The sequence below is a fragment of the Gadus chalcogrammus genome, chromosome 22, assembly GCF_026213295.1.
Source record: "Gadus chalcogrammus isolate NIFS_2021 chromosome 22, NIFS_Gcha_1.0, whole genome shotgun sequence".
NCBI classification, from domain to species: Eukaryota; Metazoa; Chordata; class Actinopteri; order Gadiformes; family Gadidae; genus Gadus; species Gadus chalcogrammus.
The window spans coordinates 9,089,261-9,103,294 of record NC_079433.1 but is presented as its reverse complement, the minus strand read 5'-3'; the positions used below and the strand labels follow the sequence as shown (position 1 = coordinate 9,103,294).

General features: G+C 45.8%; 1 protein-coding gene across 4 annotated transcripts in view; it reads right to left on the bottom strand.

The window, feature by feature from the left end:
- Window positions 1-668: 668 nt before the first annotated feature.
- LOC130376313 (sodium bicarbonate cotransporter 3-like) overlaps window positions 669-14,034 on the bottom strand; it is a 40,193-nt gene continuing 26,827 nt past the window's right edge. Inside the window, exons 12-26 of one of the 4 annotated variants that reach the window (XM_056583547.1) lie at window positions 13,692-13,801; window positions 10,092-10,266; window positions 9,648-9,781; window positions 8,964-9,209; window positions 8,406-8,511; window positions 7,112-7,273; window positions 6,674-6,787; window positions 6,175-6,336; window positions 5,139-5,390; window positions 4,507-4,575; window positions 3,842-4,015; window positions 3,425-3,562; window positions 2,934-3,034; window positions 1,246-1,362; window positions 669-810 (exon numbers count right to left, since the gene is read on the bottom strand). In XM_056583547.1, coding sequence (XP_056439522.1) covers window positions 720-810; window positions 1,246-1,362; window positions 2,934-3,034; window positions 3,425-3,562; window positions 3,842-4,015; window positions 4,507-4,575; window positions 5,139-5,390; window positions 6,175-6,336; window positions 6,674-6,787; window positions 7,112-7,273; window positions 8,406-8,511; window positions 8,964-9,209; window positions 9,648-9,781; window positions 10,092-10,266; window positions 13,692-13,801 — 2,151 coding nt within the window. In that variant the 3' untranslated portion in view covers window positions 669-719. Of the gene's footprint in view, window positions 811-1,245; window positions 1,363-1,974; window positions 2,027-2,933; window positions 3,035-3,424; window positions 3,563-3,841; window positions 4,016-4,506; window positions 4,576-5,138; window positions 5,391-6,174; window positions 6,337-6,673; window positions 6,788-7,111; window positions 7,274-8,405; window positions 8,512-8,963; window positions 9,210-9,647; window positions 9,782-10,091; window positions 10,267-13,691; window positions 13,802-14,034 lie in introns of all 4 variants that reach the window. The other 3 variants (XM_056583550.1, XM_056583549.1, XM_056583548.1) reach the window with 3 other exon arrangements.

Here is a 14,034-nt window from a genome sequence, read left to right as displayed (position 1 = left end):
GATCAGAAGCGAAACCAGTGCAGTTTAAATGAGACGGCTATATACTAACGGAGAATAAAAATTGAAATTAAAATAATAAACATCTACTAAGAACTTAAAATGGCCACCGTCCTTTGGTGTGTGTGTGTGTGTGTGTGTGTGTGTGTGTGTGTGTGTGTGTGTGTGTGTGTGTGTGTGTGGTTGTGTGTGTGTGTGTGTGTGTGTGTGTGTGTGTGTGTGTGTGTGTGTGTGTGTGTGTGTGTTACAATGTAAATCAATCTGTATGTCTCAGTTTTTTTTGTATTACTTTGCATTTAAAACACACCAAATCTTTGGGCAAATTCATAGGCAGTAGCCGCAGAGGTACATTTCTGTTCCCCGGTCAATGTGCACTCTTTACTTCATACACAGTCAACCAGGCGTGCACGTGAGAGCACCCCACTCTTCCCTCACCTGACAAGATAAGCCCTGACCTGGGCGCATGTGTGTGTGGAGAGGAGGGTCTCACATGGCTAGGAAGGGGGGGGGGGGGGGGGGGGGGGGGGGGGGGGGGGGGGGGGGGGGGGGGGGGGGGGGGGGGGGGGGGGGGGGGGGGGGGGGGGGGGGGGGGGGGGGGGGGGGGGGGAGAGAAGTTTGAGGAGTGGCAGTATTGGGGTGAGGTGGGGGAAGAGGTTTGAGGAGTGGCAGTATTGGGGTGAGGGGGTGGAGGGGGGGGAGGGAGAGTGTCATGCTCCCCTTCGTCACAAGAAGGTCTCGGACGACGAGGTTTCCCCGGGCGAACGAGGTTCGTCTGGGTTGACTTCCACTCTAACGCACGCCACCTTCTCCTGGCTGAAAGAGAGAGAGAGTGAGTCAGAGAGAAAGAGAGAGTGCCAGAGGGAGACAGACCAAGAGACAGTGGAATGTGGATGCAGGTCACTCCAGGCATTGTATTTGAAGAACTCTCCTACTCTCTGGGATGCCTTTTATAGAGTGATGCAGTAACACACACAAGAGTTGCAGGCCATGGGCAAGACTATAAAAAAAGACACCAGGCTTTTTTTATTGCATCAGTTAAAACCAAATCGATTTGTTTTCTGTGGTTGATTATAATTGATTAGTAATACAATGACAGATTAATTATTTGAAAGAAGATTAGAAATAAAGCAAATGACGGTTTGTTACTCATGCAGATTCCAAATACCAGCTGGCTAAATTGCAATCATGGGAACCCAAGTTGAATACTGTGCCAATCAGGGCGGCAACGGTGAGGGTTGTCATAGCTACCTGTCGCTACGATGCACATGTTGGGTACTTGAGTATGCGCCCACGTTCACCGCTTTCCACGCACCGCTTTTGTCCATTTCATCAGAGATATTAACAACCGAGGGGTCGCAATCAGAGCTACATGCCCGAATGCAAGACACACACACACACAAAGACACACACACACAAAAACACAAACATACAGAAGGGACAACAAACGGCAGATCGGTGAGAGGGGTTAGTACAGGACGGTTAACACAAGCAGACTCAGACGTGCGCGTAAACCAGTGGATTAACCAGTCAAGGGAGAAAACTCAAGACAGGACAGGGTAGGTTGTCTTTGTCAACGTCACCCGACACTAATCCACAACACACAAACACTGTCACTCTGTTCCCTGCTGTCACTTTGAATGAGTCATGAAACTACTGTTGGTTAGTCATGGTAAGATTCATTAGGAGAATACAAATGTAAAAAACACCCCTTTGTTTTTTTATTTCTACTCCGGCACGATAAAAATGTGACACACTTTTATCAACGACCATTTTCCCCGTCGAGTAGCAAACTGCCATAACACAACACAAAGCACCGTGGGGTGCGTGTGTGTGTGTGTGTGGGGGGGTGCTTTTCCACCAAAATGGTCGAGGGTTGTGGCCATGCGCACACTGTCACTGACAAACTGTTACAGAGCTTTACTATGTTTGTTTAACTAGTGGGTAACGTGGGTCAGATGGTTTGCATCAGACACCCACCCCTGGAGCATCTTCTTCCGTGGTGTGGGTCACTAGTCCTATTCTGTACGATCTGTTCAGGACAAACACAACAGAAAGCTGACCGCTGGTCCAAGCCACCACTGACACACTCCGTGACCAGACATCATGCATTGACATGAGCTATAGGAATTGTGGTTTCATCACCTGGTACCAATTTAGGCCAATACTTAATCAGAATTTTGTCTTTCCCCAGAGAGAGTGCGGCCCCTGTAGTGTCATTTCTAATGTTTGGTTATTCTTTGAGTGCACCGTTTTGGTACTGCATACAATCTACTGTAAAATTAACAAGGAAGTGCCGTCCAGGACCTCAGCCTTTGGTTTACAGATAAACGTTATGGAACCGTCGATTTTGCATTACGGGCGCAGTTTTGCCGAATCGATACCATTTTGGCTTATTGTGGGCAGGAATTGGTGTCCTCCTTGGCGTAGTCTATGTTGCCAAAACTCATGAATAATTCATCCTTAACAACTTGGCCCACTGACAATAGATAGGATAGAGATGAACTAGCCACTTAGATACTAACCGAAGGCAGAAAACATATTTGCTTTGCATTACAAGACTGAAATCACATTTGACTTAGAATGAGGGCTGGTCTTTGCAACCAACCCCCACGTTAGTCACTTCCGCCACGGCTTCACAAAGAGGCGGTCATGGCTGCCGCTTGCTTACGACACTGTGTTAAACTGATCTTGGATTCAATATTTGAATGATTTTGAAGTTAATTCAAAAGATTCCCCATTACAGTATTCTTAAAAAAAATACATGTAAGTACATCAGATGCAGGTACAACAAGATGTTTAACAACTCAATGCGCATGCAATTTAGCCTATTTGTTTCTGTGCAGTGCACTTCCACCATGTAGGGTCTTCACAATGTACAATAGCGTTGCTGTCACACCATCGTCTTCAGCCTATCAGAGGCTTGGGATACCACTCACCTTCCCGACAGTGTCTTCACAGGAACACTGAGGTGATTAGCGTCTCCGTAACATATCTTCAACCCCGCGTCCACATCTTCCTGCAGCCTGGCCTCAGCCTCCTGTCAGACAATAACAATACATCCAATCAATCACGGGCCGCTGGGGGGTGTGCAGGCCCTCATGTGGAAAACATTGGCTCACAATGGACCCGTCTACAATAGAACGTGGAGAGCTATTGACTTTCTCTTCTAGAGGACACTGTCTGTCTGTCTGTTAAAAGAAGAAGTACTTTATTATTGATAGATTTTTTACTATGATTACTATGGTACTATGAATAATATATATAACATTAGTGGAAACCTTTAGTCTGTCTCGCTGTAAATTATGCTTTCCTTCTCTTGACACAAAGCTCAAACCATGTCCCCATCCTCCTCACAAATGCTTTTGCCAGAAACAATAGTAAAATACATTGTGTATGAAGAAGCACATCGTCATAGTGGAGCCATTACCCGTTTCTGCCGCTCCCGCTTCTTCTTGTCGTCCTCCTTCTTCTTCTTGCTCTCGGGTATCAGGTCATCCAGCCAGCTCAACTCTCTCTTGGTGAAGAAGAAGTCCAGAAGCTTCCGGATGAAGACCAGCGCCAACACCTGGGGGCAGAACAAGCCAGCACCCAAGTCAAGAAAAGAAATTACCCGAAAAAACGAAGCTAGTTTGTAGTGATATTCACTTTAAAATGAAAAAAAAAAAAAAAAAACGCTTTTCTGGACAGTGTTGCGTTCAGCAGTGCATACATTCAAGCATTTTTCAATGTTCACAGAGTCTAAACATTAACAGAATCACAATACATATCGGCCCTACTGGGAGGTCCGTGGGCGTGAGCGGCGCCAGAGAGGTGCTACTACACCCCACACTGGGGCGTCCATTACCATCATGGGGAAGACCACGGCGGCGGACGAGGCCTTGATGACCCACAGCAGCACCAGGCAGGTGAGCTGCACCAGGGTGAACACGTGCACCTTCCAGAGGGGCACGTAGCGCAGGTAGATCAGGTCGGGCTGGTGCTTGGCGGGCATGCCGAACAGCTTGATGCGGTCGAAGAACTGTGGCCACACAAAGGAAGGGAGCGGCTCGTAAAATGTCTCTCGTTCCATGGGAACAGTGTTGGTGTGTGTGTGTGTGGGTGCGTGGTGCCGATGTGCGAGTGCACGGTGCTGTTCGAAAAGCCAGCTTCAGTTTCATCATGCATTTTTTATTTTATATGACACAGCACTATTTTCTCAGTACTTATACTGGATATTTCTCTAATATATATAATGTTACATAATTTATTCATTTACATTACATTTCATTTACATATTTTGCTTGGCTGATTGCAGTCCCCCTCGTAATCAAGTGGCATGGCTGCTTCGATGCACGGAGGGGAAACCCTTTATGTTACATTGTCCCACAATTTCAAATGATCAAAGGGGGAGCTTTGTAAAAGGGAAGCTTTTCATCGATATCAGCCGATGCACAATGAGTGTTTTGAAGAGAGGGAACAAAGAGATATCGCCGTGTGATCTTTTAGTCGAGCAACGGAGAGCGGTCTTACTTGGATGCCCTTCAGCGAAGAGACGCCCATGTAGAGGAACACTCCATACAGCACGGGCATGGGAATGAACTGAGGAGAAACAAAGCACACAAGAGTCAATGCAGTTTATAAAAACAGCACCAGCATCTCAGAACCTCCAGTCCATCAAACAATAGGTATTATCATATGGAGCCATGGAAATGCATTGGTTTTTATTTTCATCACGCAGTGCATTCATTCAACCTGTTTGTTTACAATAAAATACAAACGTATGTTTACCATGCAACAATTGCTGGACGCAACCATCTGTATACCTGACCATTAAACGTTGGGTTAATGCCCTGCAAAGCCCTCGAGATCATAACTACGTTGAACAAGCCACATTGATAAACACAACACAAATCCTAGATTAATTAATTGTAATTAGTTAGAAACCACAGCCATCATCTATTCATCTTTTAGAAGATCTGAGAAATGAGGGAAGAGGAGAGCAGAGAGGAAGTGCGGGGACTTTATTTTTATGGTGTTCAGTTCCAAAACCTTCCGCTTACTCTCACTTTACAACTCCCGAATCTCCCCCAAAGCCCCTTCAAGAGATGAGACCCATCCAGGCAGGCTCCCCTTAGAGCTCCACTAGACAACACGGCCCTCACCTTGAGCACCGAGGTCATGAAGACCGAGCAGCCCATGAGCATGAAGATCATGAAGCCGGTGACGCGCTGCTCCCGGATGCCCAGGAACTTGGGCTGCTCGCCGGGCGCGGAGCAGCCCGACTCCACCTTGAGGCTGTTGACGTGGGAGATGGAGAGCACGGTGGCCGCCACGAACCACGGCAGGCCCATGATGGAGCACACGCCCAGCATGATGGCCACGATCGTCAGGTCCAGGTGGTAGCCGCAGCCCTTCTGTAGGGGGGGGGGGGGGGGGGGGTGCACAGGGGGATGGGGGGTGGTGAGCAGTGGAGCCTCTGGAGTATGCACTTCTGTTTTGTTTTCGTTATGGATGAAGAAGATGGACAGGAATTGACTAAATGATTGGCACAATCTATTTTGAAAACGTGTGACCAATTTATGATCCGTTCTGATATTTTTTTTGTGGTTGGTAATTTTAGGGAAATAAACATTGAAAATGTGTCATCCTGAATTAATGAAGTATAATAAAAAAAAAAGTTATAATTGTGTTAACAATTAAAATTGGCATTTTTGCATAAGCTGTCAAACTTTGGCAGCTACATATAATTTTGTCAGGGTACAATAAAGTCCCTGCTGCGGTGCGGGGGCTGTGTGTTAAATGAAGCCAGGAGTGTACTACCAACTCTGATTTCTTGTTGTCCCTGCTTGTCATAAAAATATCAATCAACCATCACAAACACAGCAAGTCTTCCGTTGAACCGCCTCATCTTGAAATAAACAGAGTGGGACGTCTATTGGGTACGGATACAAAATATTGACAGATCCCAGACACTGGTAGGCCGCTGGGTACTGGGGGGGGGGGGCTGTGGCAAAAGTAAGACCCAAGTCAATGGGGTGCATTGTTTCTACCTGCAAAACGTCTGTCACACACCCTATATCGATTTGGTTTCGTAAGTATATCAGATCAGATAATAACACAGTATTGTCCCACTAGCACCCTTCCTGTTCCCGGCAGGGTCAGGGGTCAGAGGTCAGAGGTCCGAGGAGGCGTGCTCACCTTGAGCTTGTGCTCCTTGCGGTTGATGATGACGGCGGTGATCTGCTGGTCCATGAAGATGAGGATGGTGCAGAGCAGGGCGGGCAGCACGGCCACCAGCAGCGTCCACCACGGGTTGTCGCCCAGCGGGTCCATCAGCCAGCCGCGGTTCTTGGAGGTGGGCTGCCGGGGAGCAGACCATCACGGTAATTAGTTAATGTGTGGCCTTTTGAAAAGGTGCCTGGACACGGCCCCAGCAAACACCAAGACCCAGCTATAGAACGCTGGCCGGGGTTGGCTGACGGGGACCCGTTTTATTTTCCAATTAATTAATATCTAGTCTCGTTATTATTTCATGTTGAATATGAGCGGGCATTTTTTTGTGGTACATCAAGGGAGACATTCATGGAGATCTGGATCGAAGTGAGGGAATGTTTGTACTAAAAGTGTACCGACATGCTGGAAAACACTAATGAGCTCTCCTGAGCGAGGCTGATCCGTTATGTGTTGCGATGCCTACCTCAAAGCGGTCAGGAACGTTGAGTTTAGGAGAGGGGATGCCCATCAGATAGTCCACCAACACCATGACCATGATGGTGATGAACACAGCAAAGTCACTGATGGTGGAGCGCACCTACATAAAACAATCACAACCGACGAAATAAGAAGGTCAATATTTTATTGCCACATTTCACGACGATTTTTGTGAACCCCAGAGCTTTACTTAAACCTTAAAGATAGTGAGCAGAGTTATACCTCTACAAAGACCTTATGTTCGCTAGCCTGGTGCGTGCAAGCTTGGCTGTATAACATGTGTAGCCATTGTTTAGCGTAGCAAGCTAAAGCATTTGGAGTAGTTTAGAAATATGATGCAGCAACCACAACAAGGGTTTTTCTTCATCTTTAAAAACAACCTCTTTACAACCAATCAGCATTCGCTTCATCAACAACAACTTACCATGGTGGGGAAATATCTCTCCGTCTTGAACTGCTTGAGGAAGGAGGAGAGGAAGAAGGTGGTGAAGAAGAGGATGATGGACCAGAAGAGCACGTCGGGGATGAAGGGTCCGTGGTGACCGCAGGCCTCGCCCGTGAACTCCCCGTGGAGCAGGTTACACATCTGGGATAAAGAGGACACCGTGTTACCCTCACACACTATTCATTCATGGATATTAACGCCCTGAAGCAGTGTATTTTCACTACCTTTTGTTCACTGGTTTGTTTTTTCAGATTTACGCTGATATTTAAGTAGCTTAGAGACTGCTATTGCTAGATCATAGGAGACATACTAACATGTTTAAAAATTAAATGTTGGATTCACTGGCACTTCCAGAACGCCTGCTCTGAAGATGAGTTAGATGAGTTTTCCTATTGTGTTGATCATTGCGAGACCTATTGAAGAGCCTGAAGGTCGCTACAACTGTATTCGGGACATTTGACCTCTTTGTAACACCTATGATCTTTATGACCCTCTATTTTTAATGGCCATAGTCCTCATCATCCACCTTTCTCCATTGTGTCCTTGCAGTCCTTCTCCCTGCTATTATTTGGTTATAACCTGACACATCATGTGTTTCTAAAAGATATGATTACAAGGAGAGGACATTTTCTCTTGACCTCAATGGAGGTCAAATTAAATTTGTAAAATAATCTGCGATGTATCCATTTGTGAATTATTATATCGCTCTCTTAAAGCAGTTAGTGTATGGTTTTTATTTTATCACTTGGTAGTTCCTTGATGTTTTATGTTTTTAGCTTTTAACTATCTTTTCATAATTATCCTGCGTTTTTGTCGTGCCATTTGCGTGTACCCAGAGCCTCATTAAAAAAAAGTCTTAGAGGAACTATCTCTGTATAAATAAAAGGTTGATGAAAGGAATAAATTCAAACATCTTAACTTGTTTGTAGTCATCTGTGTACCTATCTTTTCCAGTCTCTGTGCACCCATTTTTATGTAATCCATCAGTTTTTCATGAACTAGTCTCATAAATCATACTTTAGATCAATATCTCACACAAATTAGTTTTCTTTGGTGGCATGTTTTCTGTAATGAAACAAGTCTTAACTCTCCTTGATCAGAAATTAGACATTAACTGACTCTTCCAGGGCATCCGGGAACCCAGATAAGATAAAGTAAGCTATAGTAGTGATGACCCTAAGAAATGGTGTTTGAGCACTAAGCGATTATGGTGAGGATAGTCAGCAGCACACAGACGAAGAATTTGGGGGTCACTTTTGTGTCTTGGCCTCACCGAGACGTTGAGCTTGTCCCAGGGGACATTGTCTGGGGTGTAACCCGTCTGGTTCCATATCTCCACCGTGCTGGCCGAAGCGTTGACCGGTTGGCTGCACTGACACCTGAAGCCATGGGGAGGATCACGCATACGTTCATTTCATCTTCAATGTAGCTTTCAATCTTAATCCATAATTTGCCTGCATCTTTGCGGTAGGTTAACACTTTTGCTAATTTGCTCCCAATTGCCTTCTATTATATTATATTGGTTGTATTTCTGGTTAGCAGTGCAAAAGAGAACATAGAGCCTTTCCATACGTATGATTAAAAGTTGCTTGTTATGAGAATGCTGTTGCTATAAAACGTTAGTTTTGGTGTTGAATTGCTGTTAGTTTTGGTGTTGAATTTATGCAGGATTTATCTTCAAAAAGGTGAGAAAATATTGTGAATTGTGAATTGTTATGGAATTGAAAATCCTTCATCAACAAAAAAAATAGGAATAGAAAGCAGTGAGTGGGACTTGGCATTTGCATTTACCAACAAAACAATGCTGGCGGTGACTCAGTGCGTGACTCACGAGTACAGGGTGAGGTTGTCCAGGGTGTTGTGCGTGTTGACCGGGAAGTGCTCCCCCAGGTGGAAGAGCTTCTCCAGGGCCTCGTAGATGAAGATGATGCAGATGAGCGCCGCAAAGGCCTCCTCCGTGAAGCGGGTGATGTAGCACACCAGCGAGCTGGCGTCCGTGGCCACCAGCACCAGGCAGAGGAAGGCCGTCCACAGCCCGATGCTGGTCCGCAGCGAGAGGTAGGACAGGCCGTAGTCCCTGGAGGGCAGAGGGAGGGAGAGAGATGGATGGAACGGGGCTTGAGTGTATTATGAACAATCAATATTGACCCAACAGCTTAAGGCTCCCAGAGAAAAATATACAGAGAATCAGCACTTGATCAATATGCATACAGGACGCATTTTGAAAAGGTAAAATGTTGCCCTTCATTCTGCCAAGGTGTTTTGTAGATTTATTTGCACATGACATGTGCCTTTTTTATAAACAAACACAAACCTTACATACACACGCAAATTATTTTTATAAAAATACGTAATTCTCAGGGATATATTTACAGAGACTTAATTATGCACATTTAAATGTGTGGCAGCTTGAGGCAACCACTGAGTAGCAGCAGCAGGACTTGAATTGTCCTTCCACACATCTACCACTAGATGGCCTCGTAGCACCGGAGGAGACTGGAGGAGGAGGACTCACGTGCAGAACTTGAAGAGGATCTTCTCAAAGACCAACACGGGACCTGTGCTGCCCAGGATGGTGAGCGGCTGGCCAGCAAACAGAGAGTAGGCCACCCCGGTCAGGGAGGCCCCGAACAGAGACTCTATAGCACTCTGCAGGAGGGAGAGAGACACAGGGGAGAGGAGGGGGAATGAGAGAGAGAGAGGACCAATGAGGACAGTGAAGGAATGGACCTCGCGCGTACCCATTCAAACCAGCTTTCAAACCTATTGGATTGAAATTACTAGAAATATATGCTCTGAACTCTGCTGATGCAGTTCAATTTGTCGTTTTAACTGTAAACATCTATCGGCCAGGCAATCGTTTTAACCTGAAGTTACCAAAACGATCTGCCATCAGCAGGTGGCAGGTGTTTATTCTGGGCACCCACACACACACACAGACCAGAAACTGTACACTCACGATGTTGCCTTTGGTGGCCTCCCCTAGTAGACCCCCGAAGGTGATGACAGGAGACATGCAGGCGCAGTAGAGGAAGAGGACGGAGGCCAGGCACTGCAGGCTCAGGGCGTCCCGCAGGTCACTCCAGTAGAACGGCAGTTTTCTCTTGATGTCCCACACAAGCCCCCCGAATATCCTGAGGACAGACACACAGGAGAAATGAAGGTCTGGTGGATACCCCATGGGTCTGTATTGATCTGGGTTCTCTGTGTTGCTATGGTCATGCAGAGCAATATGATGGTCAATGTGGAAACATTCATTGGCATTTGGAGTCAATTAGGTTGTGTCTTTAGACATGACACAAGTCACTGAATCCATGGGGCCTACGGGTGTGTTTCACATCTACCATCAACACAAGCTCCACAACGTTGTGCGTAATAGTCCTTTATCACACGCAACTCACTAGCTGCCGCTTAAAAAAAAAAGGACAAAACATTGTTGGCCACTCATTTTATGGGGGGACTCTGCCGATCCAGGCAACAGGGTGATTACACTACCAAGGAATCTTTGATTTTGGTCATTTTAATTGATCATCTGACACCTAAAAATAGGTTCATTGTGTAGCGTCTTAGCCTAGCTATCTTTGTTGTATACGGGGGATGGGTTAACCTAGCAATTATATGTGTTTTGGGAATTGTTTCTGTAAACATCCTTACTGATTTATTGCCTATATATTTACAGATATATTGTCGTTTCTCTTTCTTCTGACAAATGTACTTATTCTATCTCACTTCGGATAAAAGTGTCTGCTAAATTCCATAAATGTCTACGTAAATGTCATCATCATTGACCAAAGTAATAACAGGGGAGAGAAGGGTGATGTCCTATCCACACACATCCATTAGGGTTCACTGTTCTCAATATGCCTCAACTAAAGAACACCAACGGGTACATTTGGTTAAAACCACTCATGTGAGGGAAAGAGGGCGGCATGGCCAACTGAAACCACAGTGCGCTGTAGGAGTTGACGTTGGCTCCGATATGTACGTGAGAGCAGCCAGGGAGATCTGTGCTGCGGTAGTGCAGCGTAGATACCCCCAGGGGAGGAGAGACCTGCCCAGGCCTGCCCACAAGGGGCCCCCTTCACACCCAACGTATCCACCCTCCGGACAACACTGAGGCTCCTGCTGCAGCTCGATGGGAAATGGTACTAGCTGTGTGTGTGTGTGTGTGTGTGTGTGTGTGTGTGTGTGTGTGTGTGTGTGTGTGTGTGTGTGTGTGTGTGTGTGTGTGTGTGTGTGTGTGTGTGTGTGTGTGTGTGTGTGTGTGGAACCCAACCACTTCCTGCTCAGGTTGTATAAAGACGAGTGCTAATCTATCTTATAAATACACACACAGTGGGTTTATGTTTTAAATATAGCTGTGCCGTTCCACCTTCACCTTTCTCTCTCTCTCACCACAACCCTCAGCTCCTCCCATCAATTCGTTTTTTTACCCGGTAACCAGCTCCCCTCCACACACTCATTTCTCCGACATTTCCTACTCTTTCCCCCCCCCCTCCCTTTCGTAACGTCTGTGTGCCTTTTATAGAAGTCTGCTTGAGTCTGTAAATAATGCAACATACACACACACTTTATGCGTATGCTCAAGTGTGACATTTCTGGGTTTCAAATGACTTTCTACGGCTGTAAAAGCCCCGTCTTGGGCTGAATGTCAGCAGGGCTAGCCGAGGAAACAATAGTGGGTAATTAACTCTGGCAAGGTCTCAAACCTACAATCAGTCTGAGATACCACGGGTATTAACAGCAACACAACAACACGGGTGTCCCATCGGGATTGCTTTGTATTTATGGGTGTAAGGAAACAAGTGAATCCATGAGGTAATTGTAGACAAACATATGCAATTAAAAGACTTATGTCGTGGACGACTGTTAAGCGCACTTTAACCCAGGTGCAGCAACACCTCATAGGCAGCAGCCCATTGGCTTACAATAAAAAGAGCCGTCAGAACACTTATGTTTGGATAGCTCTGCTAGGAGTACGGAAATGCCTCTCAGAGGAGGATTTAAATATCTCTGCAGCAGCAACTGCTATCGCTGTGCTTTTAACCCTATGCCTTTTTTATAGATGCACTTTCAACTCTGTGTGGGGGGGGATGAGTGAGCCCTCCCTGCTCTGCTTATTTAAGGTTTGAAAGGTGTTGTCCTGCTGACTGACCTGTGATTAACATGAGACGCATACACAATGACAATTTAATGGAGTGTTCACTATTCACAAACCAATAAAGAAAAACAAATGTCTCTTTAATAGTTTTGCAGTTTTGTTAATTAACACTAATTAATTCTATAGTTATAACATTATTCCTTTCTCGCGGATGGCCGCGATAGAATAATTTACGTCCAGGGATTAATAAAGTCAATTTCTGCCTTTTGTCTAGGACCGGAGATATACCATCTTAAAAATACCATGACACACAGAGAGACTCCGCCAGCGGTCGGGGTCGATGAACTCAAATAAAAACCATGAAATGAGAAAAGGCTTCTAACCTCGGTCACTCATATCCCTTGTTAGCTCATTTCCACAGACATTATTCTCCTATTCCAATAAAGTACACCCGAAGGAAATCCACATTCCACTACAGATGAGCAAAGGATGACGTCAACGTGTGGGCCTGTGAAGGCGCAAGGTTTCAGCCACAACATCCTCATCATAGCTCCCTCGTAAAAAGCCTGCAACGGCTCAACACGCACAGCTGGACAACATGTTTTGTTCCTTGTGCGTGATCCAATCCAACACCGAGGGATCCAATCGTTTAGCTCAGCTGTTGTTCGTCAAATGACAGAAATACGTTCATATTACTCAATTTAAAGTCTTGCATTTAACAAAAATGGATGCAAAGATCCCAAAAGAGAAGATGTATATTTCAGAGGCAGCATCGTGGTCAGAATTGGGAGCCCATCCTGATCTCGCATGGAGTTCACGTTCTGTTTCTCGCTGCAGTCTGGCGTCAAGATTGTTGAAAGAAAAAAATAACAGGACTTTAAAGCGCTCAGGGATAAGATAAGAGATGTTTATGAAGAAACAAGGGCCCCCGCAGTCTACAGAATTGAAAAAACAATAGGGGCACCAAACAATAGGAAAGGGTAGCAATAGCAATCAATGGCACATTCATGGAATATCCAGACAACACTGAATAACGATGTTCGACTGAGAAGAGGAACAGCTATTTGCATGGATGGCTTTGCGCAGTAGATGTTTTCGCCAGATTCGAAAAGAGCAAGGAGAGCCAGAGTGTCACTTGGATACTCAATCTGATTGGCTGGATTATTTTTATTTTTTTCAATCAATTGCCGCCCAGCCGAGGCCAGACTGATTATGATTGTGAAACTCAAAGTTGAATATCTGGATGGTCTCACAAAGCAAAACAAAAAATTCAATATTGGGAGGCACAATTTCCCATAATTTGCCGCCAGATGGTAGCCAGTTCAAAGGCCTAAGTAAAGCCCAATCCCATTTCTACCCCTTACCCCTTCCCCTTACCTCTCCCCCTTGTTTTGAAGGGGTAAAGGGAAGGGGGAAGGGGTAGAAATGGGATTGGCCCTTCATCTGTTCACAGCTCACCTGCCGGTCCTCTGCAGTTCTGGTCCCGAGTGCTCTTCCTCCTCCTTCTCCATGTCCCCCGGGGACGGGGACGCCAGTCCGTTGGGCTGGGACGGCTGCTTCCTCTTCATCTACAGGTCAGAGGTCATCAGACTTCAACTCGCAGACAAACATGAACCTAGTCTTCTTGGCGATGTAACCGGCTGTATGGCTCCTTACTATACACACAAAGTATTTATAACGACCTAGCGACGGGATCACTAGTAAACACATTCAAAACAACTTTCCCAGGGCAACCAGGACATTGAAAATAGTCCAGATATAAATAAACTTCTAATAGCTGTTGGCATGAATACGTGCAATC